This window comes from Carassius gibelio, chromosome A25 (genome assembly GCF_023724105.1).
Source record: "Carassius gibelio isolate Cgi1373 ecotype wild population from Czech Republic chromosome A25, carGib1.2-hapl.c, whole genome shotgun sequence".
Taxonomy (NCBI): Eukaryota; Metazoa; Chordata; class Actinopteri; order Cypriniformes; family Cyprinidae; genus Carassius; species Carassius gibelio.
Genome location: NC_068395.1, coordinates 14,756,316 through 14,779,170, shown reverse-complemented (window position 1 = coordinate 14,779,170; position 22,855 = coordinate 14,756,316). Strand labels below are relative to the sequence as shown.

The following is a 22,855-nucleotide window of genomic DNA, read 5'->3' as shown; positions in this document are numbered from 1 at the left end:
CCAGATGGTGTCGGACTCAAGATTGGCCTTAATTTGTGATGTTTTTGCAACGGTCATTTAGAAGCCCAAAATGCTACTTCCCATTGGAGGCTTGACAAAAATGCTTGCCCACACACTTGCAGTCTCTCTCACACTGTGTTTATCCCACTTGTTGAAGCCCAGATTGGGATTTCTGGGCAGCGAGTGGAGACAGCCTCTTTTGTTTTCCCAGGCTGCCTTTGTTTGGGTTAGGGGTGAAGCCTGGTCACTTTTGGTGCCCTCGGCATTCCTCTGTCTAAAGGCAAAGGCTCAGTGCTGAATTCATGTGGTCAGAGAAGGATATATAAGAGTTTGTGTATTGTAAAAAGTGAAAAGGAAGGCAATAATTTGAATAATTTGAGCTTAATTCTAATTGGACAGGCTACAGTTAGACTAATTAACATTTGTTTTATGATATACAAATTATTAAGAATTATAACAATGTATTAAAAAATGTATTCTACTATTTCTATTATCAACATTTTTCATAGTGAATGGGGTTTCGGACAGTGGTAAATGATAGAATGAATTTATATATTATTTATATATATATATATTTATTTTTTACACGATGAGAACAGCATTTCTCAGACTCAAAACCTAGAAAACTGAATATTGCACTTAAACAACAACAACAACAAAAAAAAAAACAATATAACTCACAGCAAAACAACTTCAGAATTGACCAAATAATTTTTTTTTAAATATAATTATCTAAATTAAAGTAATTTGGTAATTTAACTAATTTGCTCAAATGTATTGGACTCACCAACTACATTTATTAGGGAGAACCTTTACACATTTTCGTTACTATACAGTATTGTTATGTTCCACTCAAACAGATTGCAGTTCCGTTCAGTACCACTAGTAGTGCAGAAATGACACGCTTCACAATTTATAGCGTTGCTATTTTTCTTAGCTCGTTCACAAGCTGGATAGAACTGTGATGGATCAGATTTATTATAAAACTACATCTTGTTTTGGTGTCTGTGATGTTAACATTGTGTATCCTTCATGGTTTGTAGTGTTGGGATACGTGTTTAGAATTGGTCTCAAAATAATATCTGCTACATTAATGTACAGTAAAATGTTTATTTCTATGAAACATGACTGACTACGTGCAAACCTTGGAGAGCGATTGTTTGAAGGGGTTAAGAGAAACACGCAACTCTAGTTTAAAAGAGTACAAAGAAATTTATCGATCATGATGACTGGAGTGAAACAGCACAAACACTGGAAAGGATGAAATTTTCTAGTGTGCATGTGTTGAGCGCGCACATTATCAAATAAAGTATATTTTGAAAGACTATGCATTCAACTATACGCATATGCTAAGTTTTCGCGTCAAAACTCAAGTACACTTTAGTTTATACATTAAAGACCCAATCATATGGCTTGACAAGCACAGTTTTCCTTTCATCGTTGACATATTTCCCACTGAACCAAGAATTTGGGGAAGAACCACTAGCCATTCAGTTTAAATCAAGCTAATGAACCATGATTAACTGCTTGTTATTGCCAGTCAGTTACAGATGGTATTGGGGTAGTAACATTGTCACTCTTGAAAGCATTTTTATTGGTCAAAAGTTGGCACACGCCCATGAGTGCAAGGTGATGTCAACGTTTTTTTGTTTTAAGAGGAGAAAGATTCAATTTTAAATGTGTGTTTGCCTTGTTATATTTTAGGTGTACACTAATGTCTTGACCTATGTAATTCAATGAGAACAGAAAATATTCTTAATAATTACAATTACAAACCCAAAAAAAGATGATCCAAACATGGCCAGAATCAGCGTTTTTGTTTAAGGCCATGTGTTTGTGTCAGAGTAGGACACAGATGTGTTCTCATTTGGGTATTTTTTAAGAGCAGTTGTTGTGTATATATGGGGGCTGAAGATGACATGCACCATGGGATATATACACCTCAACAACTGCGACAGAAAACAGTGTCTGAACTGCATGTGATAGGCTACAAATGGCTTTTTGCGTGGGTTCATATTGTATAAATCGAGAAAAAACGATTTATATAGTGAAGAACAGACAGAACTGTCAATCACAAGCTTTTCAAAGAACATACATTTGAGGAATTTATTCCACCTTCTGAGTTTAGACATTATATTGTGGCTAATATTTGGCTGAACACCAAGCTAGGTGATTGCTAAAGTGTTGCGTGGCATTTGTTGGTTTTGCTAAGTTATGTCTTGCTTGGTCTCTCATAGCTAGACCCTCAGACTGAGCTTTGAATGGCCAAGGCCGCCCAAGAGGACATATGACTGACAGATGAAGCAACCAATCATGTTTCACTTTGTCATGTTTTGGGGTGTGGAAATGTCCCAGAATAACAAACCTGGGTTTGTGGGTAGTTGAAAGAGTGTTGTTATACAGTTTTGGGTTTCTGGTAACAAGGTTGATAGGGTGTTATGGATAGTTGCTCGGGTGGTTTGTCTTTAGCACAAGTTTAGTACTTCAGTAGATTAAGCAATAGACAAAGCTGTCGAGTGTAATGTCAGCGTTGGCTTATGAATCATTTACATTTTTGCACTTGTGTATTAAAAAGCTGAATTGCTAACAGAGAGTGTATCTCTCCTCCTCTGAAGTGCAAGATGACGTTTACATGCTACATTCTACAGATGTGTGCTCATGTGAAACTCCTCTATCTGTCACGAGACGTTCACTCCTCTTACTGTTTACTACATTTGCAATGATTTATTAACGGCAACGTTGCACAGTAGTAGTTTCAATAAAAAAAATATTTTTTAAACTGGCTAGTGCTTGCTCCACAGGACATATTCCCAACAGCCCGCAAAACACAAAGAGGATGATGAGAGAGAGGAATGGGATCATTTCAGTAATCATAGCTTTTGGAGGACGCGCTCAGAAGGGAGGAGGTCAGGGAAGTTATAGATGTGTCTGGGGTGGGTCTGCGTTTCTGAAGCGGTGGGTCTGGACATGTGCGAGTGTTTGTGAGAGATGGGAGTCAACAGATCCAAGCGTGTGACAGCGATCCACCCTAATCTCAAACGCAAGCCTGCTGTGAGTCAAGTCGCAATGCTAGAATATATCTTTTTCTGTTCTAACATGAATGCAGTGAACTTAAAGTGTTAGTTCACCCAAAAATGAAAATTATGTCATTAATAACTCACCCTCATGTCGTTCCAAACATGTAAGACCTCCTTTTATCTTCGGAACACAGTTTAAGATATTTTAGATTTAGTCCGAGAGCTCTCAGTCCCACCATTGAAGCTGTGTGTACGGTCTACTGTCCATGTCCGGAAAGGTAAGAAAAACATAATCAAAGTAGTCCATGTGACATCAGAGGGTCCGTTAGAATTTTTTGAAGCATCGAAAATACATTTTGGTCCAAAAATAGCAAAAACGACGACTTTATTCAGCATTGTCTTCTCTTCTGTGTCTGTTGTGAGAGAGAGATCAAATCAAAGTAGTTTGTGATATCCGGTTCGCGAACGAATCATTCAGTTCACCAAATCGAACTGAATCGTTTTAAACGGTTCGCATCTCTAATACGCATTAATCCACAAATGACTTAAGCTGTTAACTTTTTTAATGTGGCTGACACTCCCTCTAAGTTCAAACAAACCAATATCCCGGAGTAATTCATGTACTCAAACAGTACACTGACTGAACTGATGTGAAGAGAGAACTGAAGATGAACACCGAGACGAGTCAGATAACGAACAAAACATTGAATAGTTCACGAGTCAAGAACCGTTTCTGTCATACGTGTCCGATTCGTGAACCGAGGAGCTGATGATACTGCGCATGTGTGATTCAGCGTGAAACAGACCGACACACAGGGCGTCTGAACTGAACTGATTCTTTTGGTGATTGATTCTGAACTGATTCTGTGCTAGTGTTATGGGTGTGGGTAAACCGAAGGCTTGAATCAAGGGCAATTATCGCCAATGACGCCATTACGTTGAGCGCAAAAGAACCGGTGAACCGTTTTCTTCAACCGGTTTATTGAATCGAACTGTCCGAAAGAACCACTGGTGATCCGAACACCGATGCAACCGGTTCTTGACTCGTGAATGAGTCAGTCTATTGTTCGTTATCTGGCTCGGCTCGGTGTTCATCACAGCAGTTCAGTCAGTGTACTGTTTGAGTGCATGCATTACTCCGGGATATTGGTTTGTTTGAACCCAGAGGGAGTGTCAGCCACATTAAAAAAAAGTTAACATCTTAAGTCATTTGTGGATTAATGCGTATTAGAGATGTGAACCGTTTAAAACGATTCAGTTTGATTTGGTGAACTGAATGATTCGTTCGCGAACCAGATATCCAGACTGCTTTGATTTGAACTCTCTCACACACAGACATGGAAGAGAAGACAATGCTGAATAAAGTCGTCGTTTTTGCTATATTTGGACCAAAATGTATTTTTGATGCTTCAAAAAATTCTAACTGATCCTCTGATGTCACATGGACTACTTTGATGATGTTTTTCTTACCTTTCTGGACATGGACAGTATACCGTACACACAGCTTCAATGGAGGGACTAAGAGCTCTCGGACTAAATCTAAAATATCTTAAACGTGTCCCGAAGATAAAAGGAGCTCTTACATGTTTGGAACAGCATAAGGGTGAGTTATTAATGACATAATTTTCATTTTTGGGCGAACTTACCCTTTAAGCCAGACTAGCCCGGTGCGTCTGGCACCTGTTGATTCCTCTGCGATTCATCTTTCATGTCTAGTACTCTGTTTTCATGGCAACCGCGGGCTGCGTTGAGAAGTGTACCCTGAGGCCACGGACTCGATTTGGGGAGATCAAGCCTGGTCGAGGTACAGGAGACAAAAGAAGATTTGTTTTACTCTCCGCTCTCTACACGCAGGCCAACAAGGTAGCATTCCTCCGCTTCAGTACGAATGGGAACGGGGAGGAAGAATGCTTTCAGAGTTGGCCAGCACTGTCTGAGAGTTTTTGAAGAACAGAAAAACAGTAGATTAAGAGGCTTACAAGAGCAGGTGGAGAGAAAACGGATCTCAAACTTCAGGAGAAGGCTGGGTCTTCACTTCTTTGTGTTTTATGTCCTGTGCCACTAGGTTTTGTAATCTATGTTGTTTTTGGAAAATGTCCACATTACAAACTCTTGCAAGTAGGTGTTTTCAGGGTGGTTTGAATTATTTATTTAGACGACTCAAATGCCATGTGGCTTTTTTCAGAAACGTACATCTCACTTTACTCAGTCTCTGGGTGTTAAAAAATAGTTGTGTGTGTGAATGTTATGAAAATGTTCATTTCGCCCCTAAAATCAAAATGAAAAAGTATTCGAAATAACTAAGATGTTTTAGAAGATGTTTTACTTGCAGAAATGTATATTTGCAGTGCAATATTGACAGTTTGGGAAGCCATTGTGCATTGACCATTAGTCGTATGAAAATAACACAATTGAAATGCATACAAAACTCTCTATTTAGATTTTGATGCCGAATATGACCCTGACACGCTCCTTTCACTTTAAAGGGGTCATGAACAGTTTTTTATTGTTTTGTACTGTTCTCTGAGGTCCACTTATAATGTTATCAAGATTTTCACCTAGAAAAGCATCATTTAGAAGTAATATTTTCGGTCCTGTTTGGACCCCCTCATCAGATTGCTCTGTTTGAATAGGAGTGAAGGATTGTAGATATGCTGTGATTGGCTAACAATTGTGTATGTTTGACAGACATCCTTCATAGATCACTGCTGTGATTTAAGGTTAAAAATGTATGAATATTTAGTACATATCAAAGGATCTGTAACGACAGACAAAGCAATAGTGACCACGTAATAAAACACTTTACTCACACTTGTGTGCTGGGGCATTACTGTCAGATCCAATATATTCACAGCATCGTAGACTCAATCTTTCTGAAAATCCTGCGTTGAATTGTGCAGCTTTGTTTATAAACTAATCCGTGGGTAAAATAAAGTGAATAAAGGACCAAATCCTTACTGAAACATCTGAGGAGGCACATTCAACAAGCTGTCGCTTTGGCAGACTGGCTTTAATAAAATGTTTTGAGTTTTGAAACTTACAGGATGTTTTTATAGTACATTGACCTCTTATATGTTAAAACATCAAAGGAATTTTGATTTCTCAGTTCATGACCCCTTTAATTGTATTCATTCTCTGTTAAACTTGTCTTTAAGGCCTGGAGATGGAGCATCCATCACTGGGTATTTGGCAGCTGCTAAATGCTCTTAATGCTGCTATTAAATGTTTTCATAAGTTAATGCGGTAGACTTTACCATAGAATTTCCTCATAAAGGGTGTAATATGCAACAGTCAAAGTGCACCGAACCAACATGTCTCACTTATATTAATCTCCCAGACAGCGGTTCATTCAATATTTGCATGACTGAAGCATTTGGATACTACACCTTACCTTAGCAGCGCCATCTGTTCCTGCTGTGGGGCTTCAAAGTGGAGTCAGACACACATGCAAGCACATGCAGTCTCAGAACAACAACGTTCTGCCTGTCTGTTCCTTTAAGCATTCATCTGCTGAAATGTCTTTGAAGAGAGCCAGCAGTGCATTTAATTGGAGCAGAGCTATGAGTCTATCAACCTCCTGCTAATAATAACTCTTGAAATTTGCTTACACGCTGGACCTGATGTTCAATCACAATTTCATGTCTCATGGCTGGGTTGGAGCAATAAGGTAGAAACCATTAACGTAGAAAATAACTTGAGTTTTCTTTATGGATGTATTTTGGAGTTTAGACTCCGATGAGCCACTCAAGTTCTGAATTCCATATATGATTTTTTAACTATTTCAGTACTTAAAGTTGGGACAGGGGATTCTTGTGCACTGTTTGGTTAACTGTTCTATGCATATGTGTGTCTTCGGCCATTAATGCTTTTTAAGATGTTGTGTCAAGTAAAAAAAAATCACACACACACACACACACACATAAACAATTTAATCAAAAGTCAGACCTGCAGTGTATCACAGAAAATTAGTGGGTTTTAATTATCCTCATTCTTCGCTCTATGTTGTAATGTAGTCTCTTTCAGACTGTGAAGAAACATTGCACTAACTTGTCACTATTGCGGTTTTGTCGTTTCAGAATCCAGACGTTATCATGCATTGCTGATGTAAGCTGATCTGTGTTCATTGTCTCTGATGGAGCTGAAAGTTTGGGTGGATGGAGTTGTACGAGTGGTTTGCGGCCTGTCAGAGGAGACATCATGCCAGGACGTGGTCATTGCACTCGCCCAAGCCATTGGTAAGTACCTCTAGGTCTGGAAGGTTTAGAAGTTCCTTCTCGATCAAAAACACCTGACCTCCTGAAAAGCCTTTTAAAGATCTGGGGTAGTAACTAGTAGTTTGGAAGTTGGATGGACACAACGTGGTGGTTCACGAGCCCTTGCCAAAATGGCCTTCAGCAAGACACTTGAAGTAACCTTAGGATAGTTCCCCTAGATCCAGTGGGATTGTCCGCATAATAATACTACAGATTGTTGGACTCTAACTACTGTACCCCTGTGATGTCTCTACAGGCCAAACGGGTCGTTATGTTCTCATTCAGAGACTGAGGGACACCGAACGCCAACTTCTGGCCAATGAGCGCCCACTGGAGTCCCTGGCCAAACTGGGCCAACACAGCAGCGAGGTGCAGTTCTTCCTGCGGCGGACTGGACCCAGTAGCAATGAAGAGCAGAGTCTACACAACCGCAGCCTCCCTCACTCCAAGCCTCCCACATCAGAACCCAAACGGGGATTGCCAAAGAAATCTTACACCTTCAACTTGGGCCCCTCCAGTTCTCCCCGTGTAAAAACTAAGGACTCTCGTACAACACCGTCTCCTGAACAGAGGGCGTCCCCAGTTCCACACGCGCAGTACCTTCCGGCGCCTTCTAAAGAGGAGGTGCTCCAGCATGTTCTCCAGCAGCGGGAGCAGCTACGTGCCCTCGAGTCTCGGCTGTTGGCAGTCGACAAGGAATTCAAGACTTGGGAAGAGTCGTCTGCTGAGGAGTCATCCCTGCAGGCAGAGATGGGAGTTTTGGAGAAGACCCTGTGGAGGAACCAGCAGGAGTTGGTGGACGAGGAGTCCTGGGAGGAGGAACTAAGGATAGAGACCGAAAGGGAGCGTGGGATGAAGCTCCGTTTAGGAGAGCTGCATGCTAAACTGGATGATTGCGGGCAAAAGTTGCACGAATTCAACACTCGCGCCATGCAGCTTGAGGAGGAAATTCAGAGAGAAATGCTACAGGCGGACATCTTGCCCACCCAGTCCGATTCAAAAGACTCTTTGGGGGCAGTCGAGGCAGATCTTCAAAGTCGACAAAAGCAGGGGGAGGAATCGAAGGCGGAGCTTTTAGAGCTTGAGAAGGCTTTGGGGAGGGCGGAGACTCTGCTGAAGGTAAGCAGAGAGGGCGTGGCCCTAGAGAGAGGTTTGTAGCCATTGGCTGCAAATGCAGGAGGGTATTACGGTCCCCTCTGCGGAGGTGCATGATCAATGAACGAAAACATTTGAAAGTGAACTAAGGTACCCATCTTTTGAAATTATTCTTGGATTGGGTATGCATTCTGACTTTTCTTGTGCACAGAAACAAATGTTTTTATTCGGACACACATGCAACTGTGCATTTTATGCATTGAAAGGACAAAATAAAGGTGTACACCTATTTAATGAGTTTCTTTTCCTGCTCTGCATGCATATATTTTGAACTGTACGTAATTATGAACCAGCCTCAGTTTTATAACAGCATTTCAGTATTCCAGTGACTTAAATCAAATACTTGCAAGTCTGTGAAGATGATCTAAACTACTTCACACCACAGTGGCACTCAGAAGCCTGCCTTTGTGTGTTCTGCCAGAAAGCAATCAACCATGACGGACCGGATCTTACATAATCAGAATCTATTCCTCTTAGACAAGTCATGCATGCAAATTAGGTTGATCCTTCAACAGAACATGGTGAATTATCATAGTTTTCAAATAGCAACTCAGTCGTCACATACTTTGTGGTTACCATTGACTTGTCTGTATTTGAATTTGGCTTGTCTTGTTAAACAAATGAAAACTACAGCCGGAAAGGTGTCAGACGTACCCATAGAGAACAAATCATAAGATTACTGTAATCAGAGCCACAGGGCACATATTACTGCCTTGACTGTTATTGCTGTTAGAAAATACGCCCTCTTGTGACTACGGGTTGAATTACAATTACGGAAAAATCAAAAACAACACAAACAATGAAAAGTGCACAAGGAATTGTTTAAAGTTAATTGACTAAATTTAAAAACAAAATATAAATAAATAAAAAAAAAAACATTTAAAAATGCTAAATTAATAAAAATATATTCTAAAATGTATCTGATAGGAAGTTGTTGGCCACATACTTCAATGCAAAAAAAAGTGAGTTTTTAATAACTCGTATTCATAATTGTTATTCTAGTAAGCAGGCTGTTTGTGATTGTCTGTTCTCTCTGAGTGTAGGCTAAGCAGGAGGAAGTGGAGGAGTTGAATAAGGAGCTGAGACAGTGTAATTTACAACAGTTTATCCAGCAGGCCGGAGCCCTGCCTACTCCAACTCAACCCCGCACAGACCTCGGTGAACACCCAGAACAACTGGACCTGACTCAACAACAGCACGACACACACAAAGACAGTGGTATGGCATACACACACACACATTCAATCTACTGCAGGTGCATATACCTAACTGAACAGAGAAAATCAATTAATAATGGAATACTAGCAAACTGTTTACTGCATACTACACATTATTTACTGTATACTGCCAACTAATTGTAGTTTTGTTTTGACTGCATAATTTAATTGTAAAGTGTTAATGCACACATACAGTACTCACACATTTTTTGTATACTTTGAGTACGCAAGTGTGTTAATACATTTATTATAATGTGCACTATACAGAATACACTCAGTGGTATACTATATCCCACAATGCAATGTGCTCAACCTGAGCCTACAGTTTTGACATAACAACTGAACTGCAAACATATGATGTGTGGTTTTAAACGGTTGACTTTAAAACCGCGTGCTGTCATACTACTCTTACTGTTTCTAGTAGTATGCTACAGTATAACCTGCACATCTGACGATTTTTACAACAAAATTGCACTACAAATGAATGCTAATCACCTGATACCTGATGTTTGCTAAATTAAAAGGAAACATTTGATGGTAAGAGATAAAGTGAACCTTAGTTATGCAGCACACAATGCTCAATCTCTGCACTTTATCACTTGACCTCATTATGTTTGTTTAAGCATATTTATTCAGAACATAGCATCCAGTCTTCCTGAAGCTGTGCCGAAGTTTCAATTTAATGTAAATATGTCTTGTGGAAAATGCATTGCATTGTGGGTTACAACATTCCTTGTATTGATTTCTGGTTGTATACTGAACAAATAATACGGTCATATTGTGGTTCATGTTAATATGGACTGATGTTGTTGTATATTTTACTCCGTACTTCCCCCAGATTCGCCCCCACGTCCCACTGCTAAGCAGTTCCTGGGTCACCCGCGCAACCTGCAGCACCCCCTGGTGTCCAGCCTGAACCCTGAGGGTGTGTATGTGTGATAGACGCCCGTGGTGCAGCCCTTTCTGGGTGAAGGTGCCTGCATGGTGGCCCTCCTAACCTGCCCTCTTCTGATCAACTGGCCGGATTATTGTAGCACTTTAGCTGAAAGGCATTGCATCAACTAATTTACGCACCATAACCGTAGTTCAATCCAAAACCGATATATTTTCAGTGCTACTAATGTACAGTAAATGCTAATTCTGTCTGTAAATATAGATGTTACATATGCTGTGAAGTCAGTATGTAGTGCCTTTCAAAAAGAAGTGTTACCACAAGCTGTGCTCTTCAACACTTTAGTTTAAAGGGATAGTGGGTTGGTTTTAAATTACATCTTGACAAGCTGCTAAAAAACGTTTGTTGAAGTCGAGATATTTTTGCTTACGGAGATGTAATTTGACTTCATATCTGATGCGAACTAAAGTGTTTCTGCCATGTTCCCTTGAGCTCTACACTCTTTTTCTTCCTTACGCTCTTCTGTCCCAGTTCGGTGTCCTTACGTTTCGAGTCCTACCAGCTGTTCTGTTGATTTATCGTGCAGCTGTGTGTGTGTGTGTGTGTGTGTGTTATTAAAGGGATATTTCATCCGAAAAAGGAAAATTTCAGTCGTCATTTACTTTACTTCGGGTTCCAGACTTATATGTAAGAGATTTTAAAGAATGTTCACGTTGCTCTTTTCCAACCAGGAATGTTTTCCCAGACTTGAGCTGAACTAGCTTCGACACAATAATGTAAAACTAAGGCGACATCAATGTGAGAAGTTTAAATGCATAAGTGCGTGTAGATTATCATTTAATAATGACTTCAGCTTGGGTCTCTTTCTCACACAAGTATATCATGTGACTTCAGAAGACTTATAAACGTGAAATATAGTGCAAAACTCACATTTGACACTTTTATGATACTTTAATGGATTGTTTTTTGAGCTCGACAGCCTCAGGAAGTCTACATTTCAAAATAATCTTTTTGAGAAGAAAACGTCAGGTGATATTTTAATTATATGGTTGGATTTGTTGAACACGTTGAAAAATCAAAATCATCTCTAATAATGTATTATATGTAGCTAGCCTTATGTTGTAATGCTTAATGTTCAAATAACCCAATAAATTGATTAAACGTGCAACCTTTGTGGATTTTGGGAAGTTTTAGTCGAAGGAATTTTAAGAATATTGTTTTCAGGATTTCAAATACAGCTTCTGTTTAGTCTTTTAAAAAAAAGATAAAAACATTCTTAAGAAATGTTTGAATTTAAAAAGAAATATGTATTTTATTCATAAGAATAAAAGAGCACATTTGCATTGCTTCTGAATAGAAAAGCAGCAGCTTGAACATTCTGTTAATCATCTCCTTTTGTGTTTTATGCAATAAGGGAAGTCATATGATTTTGGACATCACGAGAGTGAGTAAATGATAAAAAATCTTCATTTTTTGGGGGGTGATCTATCCCTTTAGGATGGCTTCCGTGTGTGAGCTCTTGTCTCCTGTAAGAACAAGGATCCAAACCGTCTGAATGTTAGTGCAAAGATTGTGAACACTGTACAGAAAACAGTTGTATTTAAAGTGAACCACAAGTACTCAAACATATGAACAAACTATTTCTGTACTCGTAGACTTTGAAACAATTACAAAACGGAGACTTTTTGAAAGTCGGACTAGTTGAAATATTGTAAAGGGAAACTTTCCCATAATGACTTTGTCTTTGTATAAACAACATATAAATGACAAAACTTCATATTTGTGTAGATGTTTATCCAGTGATCGATTGTTTTTCTGCTCTGTACCTGTTCCTTTTTTGTGTATTTGCTGTTTCCAAAGAACAAATGAGGTTAAATTCATGCCTCCCTCACATTATCAATGCCTTGGGCTGTACTGCACATTCATATACGACTGAGGCAGTATGTTTCGGGTTTAGCGAGAGCTGAGACTCAGGGTTTATACACTGACGTTTCTCTGGGTCTTTCTGTTCTCTCTCGGCTGCTGTGTGCATGGGAATGTGTCTGAAAGCCCGCAGATGCCGTATTTTTCTACTTCTCATGATTGAACATCACTCAGTTTACTCTTCTATGTGTCTTACAGTCCTGACATCCAGAGATTCGTCTTGGCGGTAATAAAGCTGAAGCACAGGGCTAAGGATTTATAATGACTCTCTGCTTATATTCAACTCTCTGCTGTCGTCTCTATAACCATTCATGTTATATATTCACTGTATATATGAAATATATATTTACTACTTTTTGGTACCTTTCAAAACATGTATTTACTGTAAAATACCACCAGAGTTTATCTCGAGAACTTATACTTTTGTGTACATATTTAAGAACAATAAAGACTGTGCATTGTGTCTCAGATGATTCCCGTTTAATGGAAAGACAAGCATTTATAAAGGGATTTCTGATTGAACAGATCTGTTCTTGCTCATGTCACCACAAAGGCGTTCAGTTAACTGCGGCCATCTTTTTCTGAAAGTCTTCTTTGAATATGACTGAGCACTGTGATACAGTAAAAGCCCAGTGAGTTTAAGATGTTTGTCTGAGCTGCTCGGCTGTTGAGATCTCGTGATTAACTGTATGAGAGTGGATTGTGAGGATCAGATCAAGAGCAGAGTGAGATTAGACCCGATCCTCATCAGCACTCGCTGACAGACGCTATACGATACATCCATACTGATAAACACAAAAACAGCCGTGCCTCACGCATCTCCATTAATCATGGGAGTGACATGTTTTAATTCATTTCACTGAAGGCGATAATCACAACTGAAGGCCGTGCAGATGAGATCCAATCAGATCAGATCAGTAATCTGTGATGATTTCCTTTATGTGGGCCAGAGCCATTAACATTCGTTACACTGACTGTTATCAGCCATACATTAGAATCGATTTGCTTTTTAAATATACATATTACCCCAAATGTAACTATAAACCACTTTAAATGTCTGAAATCAGAGAGATCTATATTTTATGAAGTGGCATGTCAAAATAATATGATTGTTGACTGTTAAACATTTCTTTCACAAAATCACACCACAACTTTTAATATTTTGGTGCTGAAAGTATGTTTGTATTGTGAAACATTAGGATTTATTTGATCTATATATATATATATATATATATATATATATATATATATATATATATATATATAGGATTTTTAATAATTATGATTATGATATAATACATTTTAAACTAAAAAATTCTGATTTATTTTGTATGTGATATAATTTAATGAAAGCAGTGAAAATTATTAATAATTGTTATATATATATATATATATATATTTTTTTTTTTTTTTTTTTTTTTTTTTACCAAATGTAACCTTTCTTTATTGTTTTTTTTTATTGTTAATGCACCACCCATTTCTTTAGCGAAATCCTACAACTTTTAATATTTTATTGCTAAAAGCACATTATCATAATTAAAAATTGTTTTATTTATTTTCTATATTTTTAGATTTTATAAAATATATTTGATATAATGTACACGGAAACATTGGGATTTATTTGAATCTTTTTGATTTATTTGACTAATTTTCACAATATAATATAATTCTTTAACCAAAAGTGAAGATGCTGATCAGAATGAAAGTTGAGTTATTACTGTGATTAATTAAAGGAGAGGACAGCTAACTCAGTCCAGCTCAGACACTCCCACAGCTACTGGATTTTCATTACTGTACAAGTTCAACAGTTGGTTTAGAAAACAAGATTATTGTTAAATATAAAGTATGAGTGAGTGAAGCAGCTTCATCTAGAGATGCAAGTTAAATCAGGAGCACATGTCTGTGACACGCTGCACGTATGCACTGATGTCAGACCACATCTCCATTGATCACAGCACACGATGCGTGGGACGGGGGACCCTAAAGCGTCTCTCCACTGACCGTGTCCGCCTCGACCCCTTCAGGAGTCTCTGGTGGGACGTCCCCAAGGCTGCTGGAGTCAGGCACACATCCAAAAGCTGGTTAGCCGCTGTCACACGCACAGTGGAGTGGAGAACAGGCGCAATGTGCGTTAGTCAGTGGCTTACCTGCTTTCAGAAATCACAGGATCGGATGCCACTGGATCCCTGTAAACATCTGAATACATACAACAGAGTTTAGATGACAGGTCTGCAACTCTGCGAGATGACGAGCACGGGCAAATATCTTCTTTATAATTCATTTGCATAATTATATTAATATATGATAAGTATATGCTAATCATATGAGGTACAAAAAAAAAGAAAAGAAAAAAAATGATATATTCTTCGACAATGTGGCCTGGATGAAACACGGTGTTTAATTTAATAAAAGTAAAATTGTTTTGTTAAAATAGGTCTCAATTTTTAATTTAGCACTAATATATATATGAAATATTAATGATAGTACAATACATCCATATTTCGCTATACAAGTGTCTAATACAAGGAAAACGAAGCAGATATATTAAAGGATAAAATTATGTAAGCATATCTGCCTGTCACTTTCAAATAAAGCGATTAATATTATTTTTATTATTTTGATAGAGCAAAAAGCCACACTTACCTTAACTTCCCGATAAACCCGTTAATTACTGGATGAAGAGCAAATCCAACAGTTCTCAATGGAGATGATAAAAACACACAAGGCTACAGCAGTTTTCGTCAAATAAAATCATTTCTGAAATAAAGTATTAAACTGATAATAGTACACTACAGCAGCAGAAGTTCAGCTCACTGGCGCTATCTATCCCAACCCTGCCCACTCCCCTGCAACTGCAACCTGACCTGCTAATTCAAATCAGCACTTGATTGACGTGACCGTAAGCCAATAGCTGGCCGATCTTTCCACTGAAAGCCCGCCTATTAAATGGAACTATCGAATTACAGCGTCGCAGGGGCTTGACTGGGAGCATCATCTGTTCGGTGGATTTTCTCAGAGTTATAGCGGGGTGCGGCGCGTTCGGTTTTGCACGTCGTACTTTAGGAATGAACCATTTTCAGCGCACTAATTTCCCGCTTTTGTGGTACGTCTCTAGAAAGTTACACATCATACTTTGCGTTTTGGTTATTGCAAGCGGAATCTGGTTTCAAATTGCTCGTTCGATACAATTATGTATTGATTTTACGTGTTTTAGAAAAAAAGAGCTCCCCCCGCGTCCTGAAAGTGGTTGGACTTTGTTCGCCCGTGTATAGTAAAGCCATGAAGCTAGTGTGGATGTGCACGTACGAAGAGAAAAAGAGAGAGAGAGAGAGAGAGAGAGAGGGAGAGGGAGAATGGCGCGAAAAGTCATTTTGAAAGTTAGAACGGCTTTTGATTTACATTTTTTTATTTAAGTTAATACATACATTTTAGGATTCTGAAATAAAGATAAATAAATATATAGATATAATGATGTAGGGAGGGCATGGCGTTTAAAATAAACGTTTGATTTAGAAAAATGAAAATATGATAAATAAGGGTGACTATATTTTAATTTTCCAAAAAGAGGACAGTGTAGGCGGGGTTTCTCCTAAAGTATATGTAGCAAGGGTTGTGTGTGTGTGTGTTTGCTTGTTTTGTGTTTATAATAAATGAAAAGAAAACAAGTAGATAGAATAGAAAAAGAACAAGTAATGCTAGTGTTAGAGGGTCATTTTAAAATAAAAACATAACAAGTCAATAGAACAGAAAAATAATAGATAATTTGTTGTTGTGTTAGAAGGTCATTGCTTATAATAAAAAAAAATATATATATCAATAAGTAGAAAGAATAGAGAGTGCTAAAGTGTCAAAGGCTCTTTTTTCTTATTAAATAAAACAAGTAGAATAGAAATAGAATATGGAGTGTAAATGTTAGAGGTCAATTTTGTAATAATAAAAAACAAGCAGATAAAATTAGAATTAGCATTATAATAGAGAGTGATAGAGTTAATGAAAGAGATGTTTTCAGCTGTTTCTTGAAAATGATTAAAGTCTGCATGAAATCAAAATTGACTTTATTTACTTTACTAGCGTACATTACTATTTTTGATGTAAACAATTAATTCATGCAAGTTAAAGGGGGGGGGGGTGAGGGGGTGAAATGCTATTTCATGCATACTGAGTTTTTTTTACACTGTTAAAGAGTTGGATTCCCATGCTAAACATGGACAAAGTTTCAAAAATTAAGTTGTACGTTTGAAGGAGTATTTTTGTTCCCAAAATACTCCTTCCGGTTTGTCACAAGTTTCTGAAAGTTTTTTTCGAGTATGGCTCTGTGTGACGTTAGATGGAGCGGAATTTCCTTATATGGGTCCTGAGGCACTTCTCCCGGAAGAGTGTGCGCTCCCATAGAGCAGAGCAGAGACGAGACATTCACTGATCAGAGCGAGAGACCGAAATGTCACAAAAGAAGTGTGTTTTTGGTTGCCAGGGCAAGACAACCCTGCACAGATTACCAAAAAAAAACAGCATTAAGGGACCAGTGGATGGAGTTTATTTTTACAGAGCATCAACGGAGTTGTGCAAGTGTTTTTGTTTGTTCCCTGCATTTCGAAGATGCTTGTTTTACAAACAAGGCCCAGTTTGACGACGGATTTGCGTATCGGTTATTTTTAAAGGATGATGCAATCCCAACGAAAAAGGGTCACGATTGTGTGTTGGAACCGCAGGCGGTGAGTAAAACTGCTTAAAATATCTCTGCCTCCTTGTTAGTGCGTCCGCCTCCCATCGGAGACCCGGGTTCGAGCCCCGCTCGGAGCGAGTCGTTGCTGTGGCTGCTCTCGTTCAGTTTCAGCCTCGGGATCTGATTCTGGATCATAAATAAACGGCTGAATCTGACTGTAAGCCATGGTTTGTTTTGGATGATGGTTTTTCCCTCACGGTAATGTCACAGCTTCCAAACGCTCTCAACGCAAAAGCCTACTGGCGCTCGTGATTCTTTAGCTCCGCCCACACGTCACGCCTCCAGCCGGTCGTGTTTTTCCGGGAAAAATCGGTACAGACTATCTCTCTCTTATGAATATAATAAAACTAAAGACTTTTTGGAGTTATGAAGGATGCAGTATTACTCTATAGGTACTCAAGATTAACAGGATATTGAGTGAAAACGAGCATTTCACCCCCCCCTTTAATCAGCTAAAATTTATTTTAATCGAAATCTGAACATTTACTTCCCCTCTGAAATGGCGTTCCTTTTTTTGATGACATCAGTCAGCTTTGGCAGTATATCCTGAAAACACACTCCTCCAACCCTTAGTTATGAGTGAAAGACGAGGAGCACAAAAATAAAACCATGTCCTCTATTCAATATTCTATTTCAGATGGAAATACGTCACTAACTACTCTGAAATAAAGTTGGCAGCAACTTCTGGTTCATGCAGACTTTTATGGACTCTGCTTGGACTGAGTAGGGCAGGTCATTCCACCAGGAGGGAACAGTTAATGAAAAAGTCCTTGAAAGTTTTATCACAGGTAGAATGCAAAATGTTTCAATACAATCATTTCAGATAGATGTAATTCATGAAATATTTTTTTAACCCACTTGAGAAAATCAATCAATGGCAACAGTTTAAAAGCAGCCCAATTCTGTGGAAAAAACGCAGACTTGGCAACCCTGCATCCAAAAAGAGCTGCAGAAGTCAGATTTGACTGATCTCAGGTCAAGAATAAGGAGAGATGACTGACAAGACAATGCTGGAGTATTGGCGACCTATGGGAAGATGGGGAAAAGAAACGGAAAAAATATATTCCGTGGCTTTGGCATTCACTAGCAAAACTTTAACATTCTCTCACAGTGTTCCCCCAAGAAACTTTGCATTTACTAGCATGTGGGTGACACACACATACACACACACACACACATATATAAATATATATATATATATATATTCGCTCTAAAAAAAAACTTATTGGCTAACGTTACCTCATTATTTTCAACACAAAAGCGAATAGAAAATTTTTAGAGGAAGAATTATTGGAGGAATGTAGTTGTTTTGTGAGAAGAAGATGCAAAAGTTTTGTGATTAAATGCGGGGTTTCTCCGGGGAACTTTATTTTTGTGAGAGAACGCAAAAGTTTTAATAGTGAACACAAAGTTTCGCCGGGAAACGCAATTGTTTAGCAAGAAAATGCTAAACTTTTGCAGGCGAATGCAAAAGATTTGCGAGAAAACTGAAAATGTTTGGGGGAACGTGACTGTTTTGTGAGAGATTTAAATATACATTTTCTTCCTGTGTTATTTTCATCTCACCATGTCTCATTGGGGCCTCCATACTGACCAATCAATTTAAAACATTTTTCATGCTCACATTGCTTGTCTAAATAAATTATTAAATACCGCAACTAAAATAAATTAATAATTTAATAGGGACAGCAACCCTATCAGAATGTATAGTCAATTTTGAAAATGCATTTTGACCAGCAGGTGAAAAACAATATAGTGTAAATATATAAACAATATTTTATGAAGCGATCATGAATGCTAGTGAATTAAATGATGCGATTTAAATTTTTCCTTTCTCTTTGGAGTGTTACAAGCTCTAGATAAGAAAGAGCTGAAACTGAAGCTGACTAAAGTCTCAAACCCAAAGAGATATTCTTTATAAAAGTTAAGAGTCAACCACACCCCCCCTCAAAACGCTTCATCCTAACACGCCCCCACATGTCTACATCACTGTGTAGGAAGATTTGCATAACACTTCCCAAATGTTCACACAAAGAAAGAAGGCGTAACTTTTATTCTTGCTGTAGTATTGTTGTTGCCGCTATGTTGTGAAGATGCTGTGTGTTTTGTTGTGAAAGAGAAACTACTTTGTTTGGTCTCCCAAAAGGACGATATCTGCTTCGTCAGGCCTGGAGCTGATCCGTGCTGGTCACTGAGGAAATACATCAACTTCGTGCTGTGGATCGCAGCATTGGCTTTCACTGTGGCCGAAGCAGAGTCCAGCCTGGGGTCATCACATGTGTCCTTCGTCGAATCTGCAGGCCGTTCCTCACTCAAACCTGTGATGCTGTGTGACGCATTTTATGGAGGACTGTTTCCTGAGTTTGCAGAGTAGCCTACAATGGATCTGTGCTCAAAGGCTGGTTTAATAAAGATGGGCAGTTCAGACGTTGCCGGGACGGTCTGGCGCTTCTGACTCACAGCCTGTAAGTACATTTTTTATATTTAAAGAATTTGCCACTGATGATTCAAACCCAAGTTTTGAGCAGTGTAGAGTAGCACTTGTTTTTTGTTTCTACGATCACAAATGCAGGCATGGTTTTATGTCTATGTGGCGCAATATGCAACGCAACGCAATGCATAAAAACACAGTACAGTATAAGTCATTATGATCAGTAATTGTGTCCCTACTGGATGCAACAAATGTCTCGTTTGTAATGGGTTTTATTGGTTTTGTCTAGTCCTGGACACAGCATCACAGTATGGTGAGGGGAGTAACATTTCCGTCACATGCTTGAGGTATCCGTCCAATCACAGTGTACTGGATAGCTGGCCAATCAGAGCACACCTCGCTTTTCAGATGAATGAGCTTTATGTGTTTAGGAAAGGCGGAGTATAGAGGAGCATAATGACATAAGATACATAAAATAATTGTGTTTTTTTAAACCTTAAACTGCATAAACACATTGCATTACACCAAATACACAACATAATGTTCTTTTTAGTAACGTCATTAAGCAAAAAAAAAAAAAAACTACAATTAATAAATAAAAATGTAAACAGATTACTTGAAGACTGCTCGAAAGGGCTGTGCCTGTTGCTATGGTCTTCAACAGCTGAACGTTTAGTTCATTAATATTAATCTAGTCATGCTAAATTTACCTGGTCATCTTGCTCATTAATATTTAATATTTAAATATTTCATAATTAATATTCATGAGAAGCTCCTCGTAGGATTTGTAGTTTTTCCAGCCGGTGTTCTGAAATATTCAGTTTCTGAAATTTTTGGTGAAACTGGACAGAGCATACGTGAATATTCAAGAGTTTCCTGTTTCACGTTAAAGCGTGAAACTTAATAAAGTAAATAAAATGAAAACATGCATGTTTTAATGCTAGTGAATAAACGATCCACTCACAAGCCTCTGCTCTTCATGACAGTACCTGGATCAGTGAGCTGTGTCTCGGCCGATGATGTCACTTCCAGTGTTGTACACGCCCCTGTCCCTTGACTCCACCCCCTCGTCAAAACAGTGCCACAAAGCGAGACATGCAGAAAAGTGAAGCGCAAAGGAAAAACGGCATCGCAAGCTCAAACTAGACTGACATGCAAAATAAAAGCAGTGTTGCAAATAAATTAATAGATATGACCATGGAAAATATGTATTGCAAAATCATTGCTTTTGCAATGCTTCATTTGCTTTGTAATTCTTTATTTTTGTTTGCAACACTTCATTTTTTTCTCCCAATACTTTTTCTTTTGCAATTCTTAATTTTTTTCAATACTTTAATTTTCATTTGCAAAACTTTATTTTATTTTGCAAAACTTAATTTTTTGCATATATATATATATATATATATATATATATATATATATATATATATATATATATATATATATATATATATCGAACCATTTATTATTATTATTATAAGAAACATTTTATTATTATTATCAATGTTTAAAACAGTTGTGCTGCTTCATAAATTTGTGGAAAATGTGACCCCACCTCCCGATATTCTTTGATACATAGAAAATGCAAAGAACAGCTTTTATTTAAGTATAAATCATTTGTAAATGTCAATACTGTCACTTTTGATCAATTCAATGTGCCCACTTCTGGTTCTCTTTGTTGTTTCTGTCTGATCCGAATGGGGTTATATTACTTGTTTGTACAGTTAAAAGGAGGAAAACCGAAAGCAAATCTTCAGCCGCCTCGGGGAAGATCAAACATGGGAGCGAAGAGATGTGAAAGTGAGGAAGTCAAAATCAAGAAGAAAACTGGTGAGCACTCTGCAAATGTAAAACCACAACATTAGAACTTTTGTGTTCTTTATTGATGTTTCTCTGTAGGAATGGAACAAGCCATTATTTTGATAATCAATTAATCTACTGATGATTATAGCGATTAATCGACTGATTAATTGACTTTTGCAATTAGTAAAAATATTGAGTTAGACATATTCTAACAAATAAATAAAGGTAACCACTCCAGATTTTGAAAGTCATTATGTAATTACAATTCATTTCTACAAATATATTTGGTACACACAATGAGATGACAGAAAAACACAAACTTTAATTAGCTAAATGAGGGTGGGGAGTGAACGCTGTACATTCACTCCCCCCACTGACAATTCCTGCCTTTGGATTACGAGTCAAAATCTCTAACCCCCCCAAGCTTTGATCTCTCTAAAGTGTGAGTGTCCCACAGGTGACAGATGTTGCAGAGGAAGCCCCTGTACCAGATCTGCTGGGCAGCATCCTCAGTGGTCAAAGCATGCTCCTCATGGACAGATCAGATGTGGTCATCAACAGAGACGGTTCCCTTAAAGCAACTAAACCTGGTCTTAGTTTGGAGATTTTTGTATCAATTCTTTACTACTGGTAACTCGAGCAATGCATGTTGTTATTTATCCTTAACCCGCTGGAGTCTGGGTATTTTTGGGGCCTGGAGAAGTTTTGTCATGCCATGACATTTGTGTTTTTTTCAGTTTCTTATAAATATCTAAATGGGTAAAGTCTAGTCTCACTGTAATCATCACAAACTGGGCTATAATAATATGTGAGCATCATGTATGTACATGATTGTGTTTTTGAGAAAAAAAAAATGTTATGCGTGATTAGTGAAAAACTAAAAATGTTAAATCACTTGAATAAGGCCATAAAACACATACATAACATTGGTTCCCGGGATTTTTGAGAACTGGAGCTTGTAGCCTAGAATTTTTCTTTATAAATTATGTGAAAATCATCTTGTTTACTCACTCACAGAAAACAATATATTTATTTAAATTGTCCAAGACACTTTTTGTTGGTAAGTCATATGCGAGTAGGCGTCAACTATAATGAATATCATTGTGATTTACACCTGAGAAGACAAAGGCCTGCACAATGAGCCGCATATTGAGCTGCATAATGAATCTTTCAGTCAGGTGTGTGACTGAGAGGGAAGATTAACAAGAAAGAATGTGAGGACAAAATAAAAGTATATAATTTTATGTTTGTAGTTTATTAAGAATATATTTAATTATCCCACAAAATAATTTAATATCCACTTGCGAGTGCAGTTAAACAGTTTATTAGGGACAGTCAAAGCTCACGTTTAAAGCTGATTTTTTTTGCATCATTACTCCAGTCACACAATCCTTCAGAAATCCTTTTTAACAATCCCGATTTTCTACAAAAAACAAATATT

The 22,855-nt window shown here is 38.0% G+C and overlaps 1 protein-coding gene and 2 long non-coding RNA genes across 5 annotated transcripts in view; 2 read left to right on the top strand and 1 right to left on the bottom strand.

Moving 5' to 3' along the window:
• The window catches only part of rassf7a (Ras association domain family member 7a), a 37,174-nt gene extending 24,249 nt beyond the window's left edge, over positions 1 to 12,925 (top strand). For all 3 annotated transcript variants that reach the window (XM_052543592.1, XM_052543593.1, XM_052543591.1), the window contains exons 2-6: positions 7,094 to 7,252; positions 7,527 to 8,389; positions 9,469 to 9,643; positions 10,481 to 10,567; positions 12,656 to 12,925. In XM_052543592.1, the coding sequence (XP_052399552.1) occupies positions 7,150 to 7,252; positions 7,527 to 8,389; positions 9,469 to 9,643; positions 10,481 to 10,567; positions 12,656 to 12,687 (1,260 nt within the window). In that variant the 5' untranslated portion in view covers positions 7,094 to 7,149 and the 3' untranslated portion in view covers positions 12,688 to 12,925. The remainder of the gene's footprint in view (positions 1 to 7,093; positions 7,253 to 7,526; positions 8,390 to 9,468; positions 9,644 to 10,480; positions 10,568 to 12,655) is intronic.
• Positions 12,926 to 14,073: 1,148 nt separating this feature from the next.
• On the bottom strand, positions 14,074 to 15,322 carry LOC127946820 (uncharacterized). The gene is made up of 3 exons (XR_008151176.1): positions 15,101 to 15,322; positions 14,605 to 14,653; positions 14,074 to 14,510 (listed from the first exon to the last, which is right to left on the bottom strand). It is a non-coding gene; the product is annotated as an uncharacterized LOC127946820 (long non-coding RNA).
• Positions 15,323 to 19,331: 4,009 nt separating this feature from the next.
• Positions 19,332 to 22,627, top strand: LOC127946822 (uncharacterized). Its single transcript, XR_008151178.1, has 3 exons — positions 19,332 to 19,645; positions 21,336 to 21,441; positions 21,872 to 22,627. It is a non-coding gene; the product is annotated as an uncharacterized LOC127946822 (long non-coding RNA).
• Positions 22,628 to 22,855: the final 228 nt, after the last annotated feature.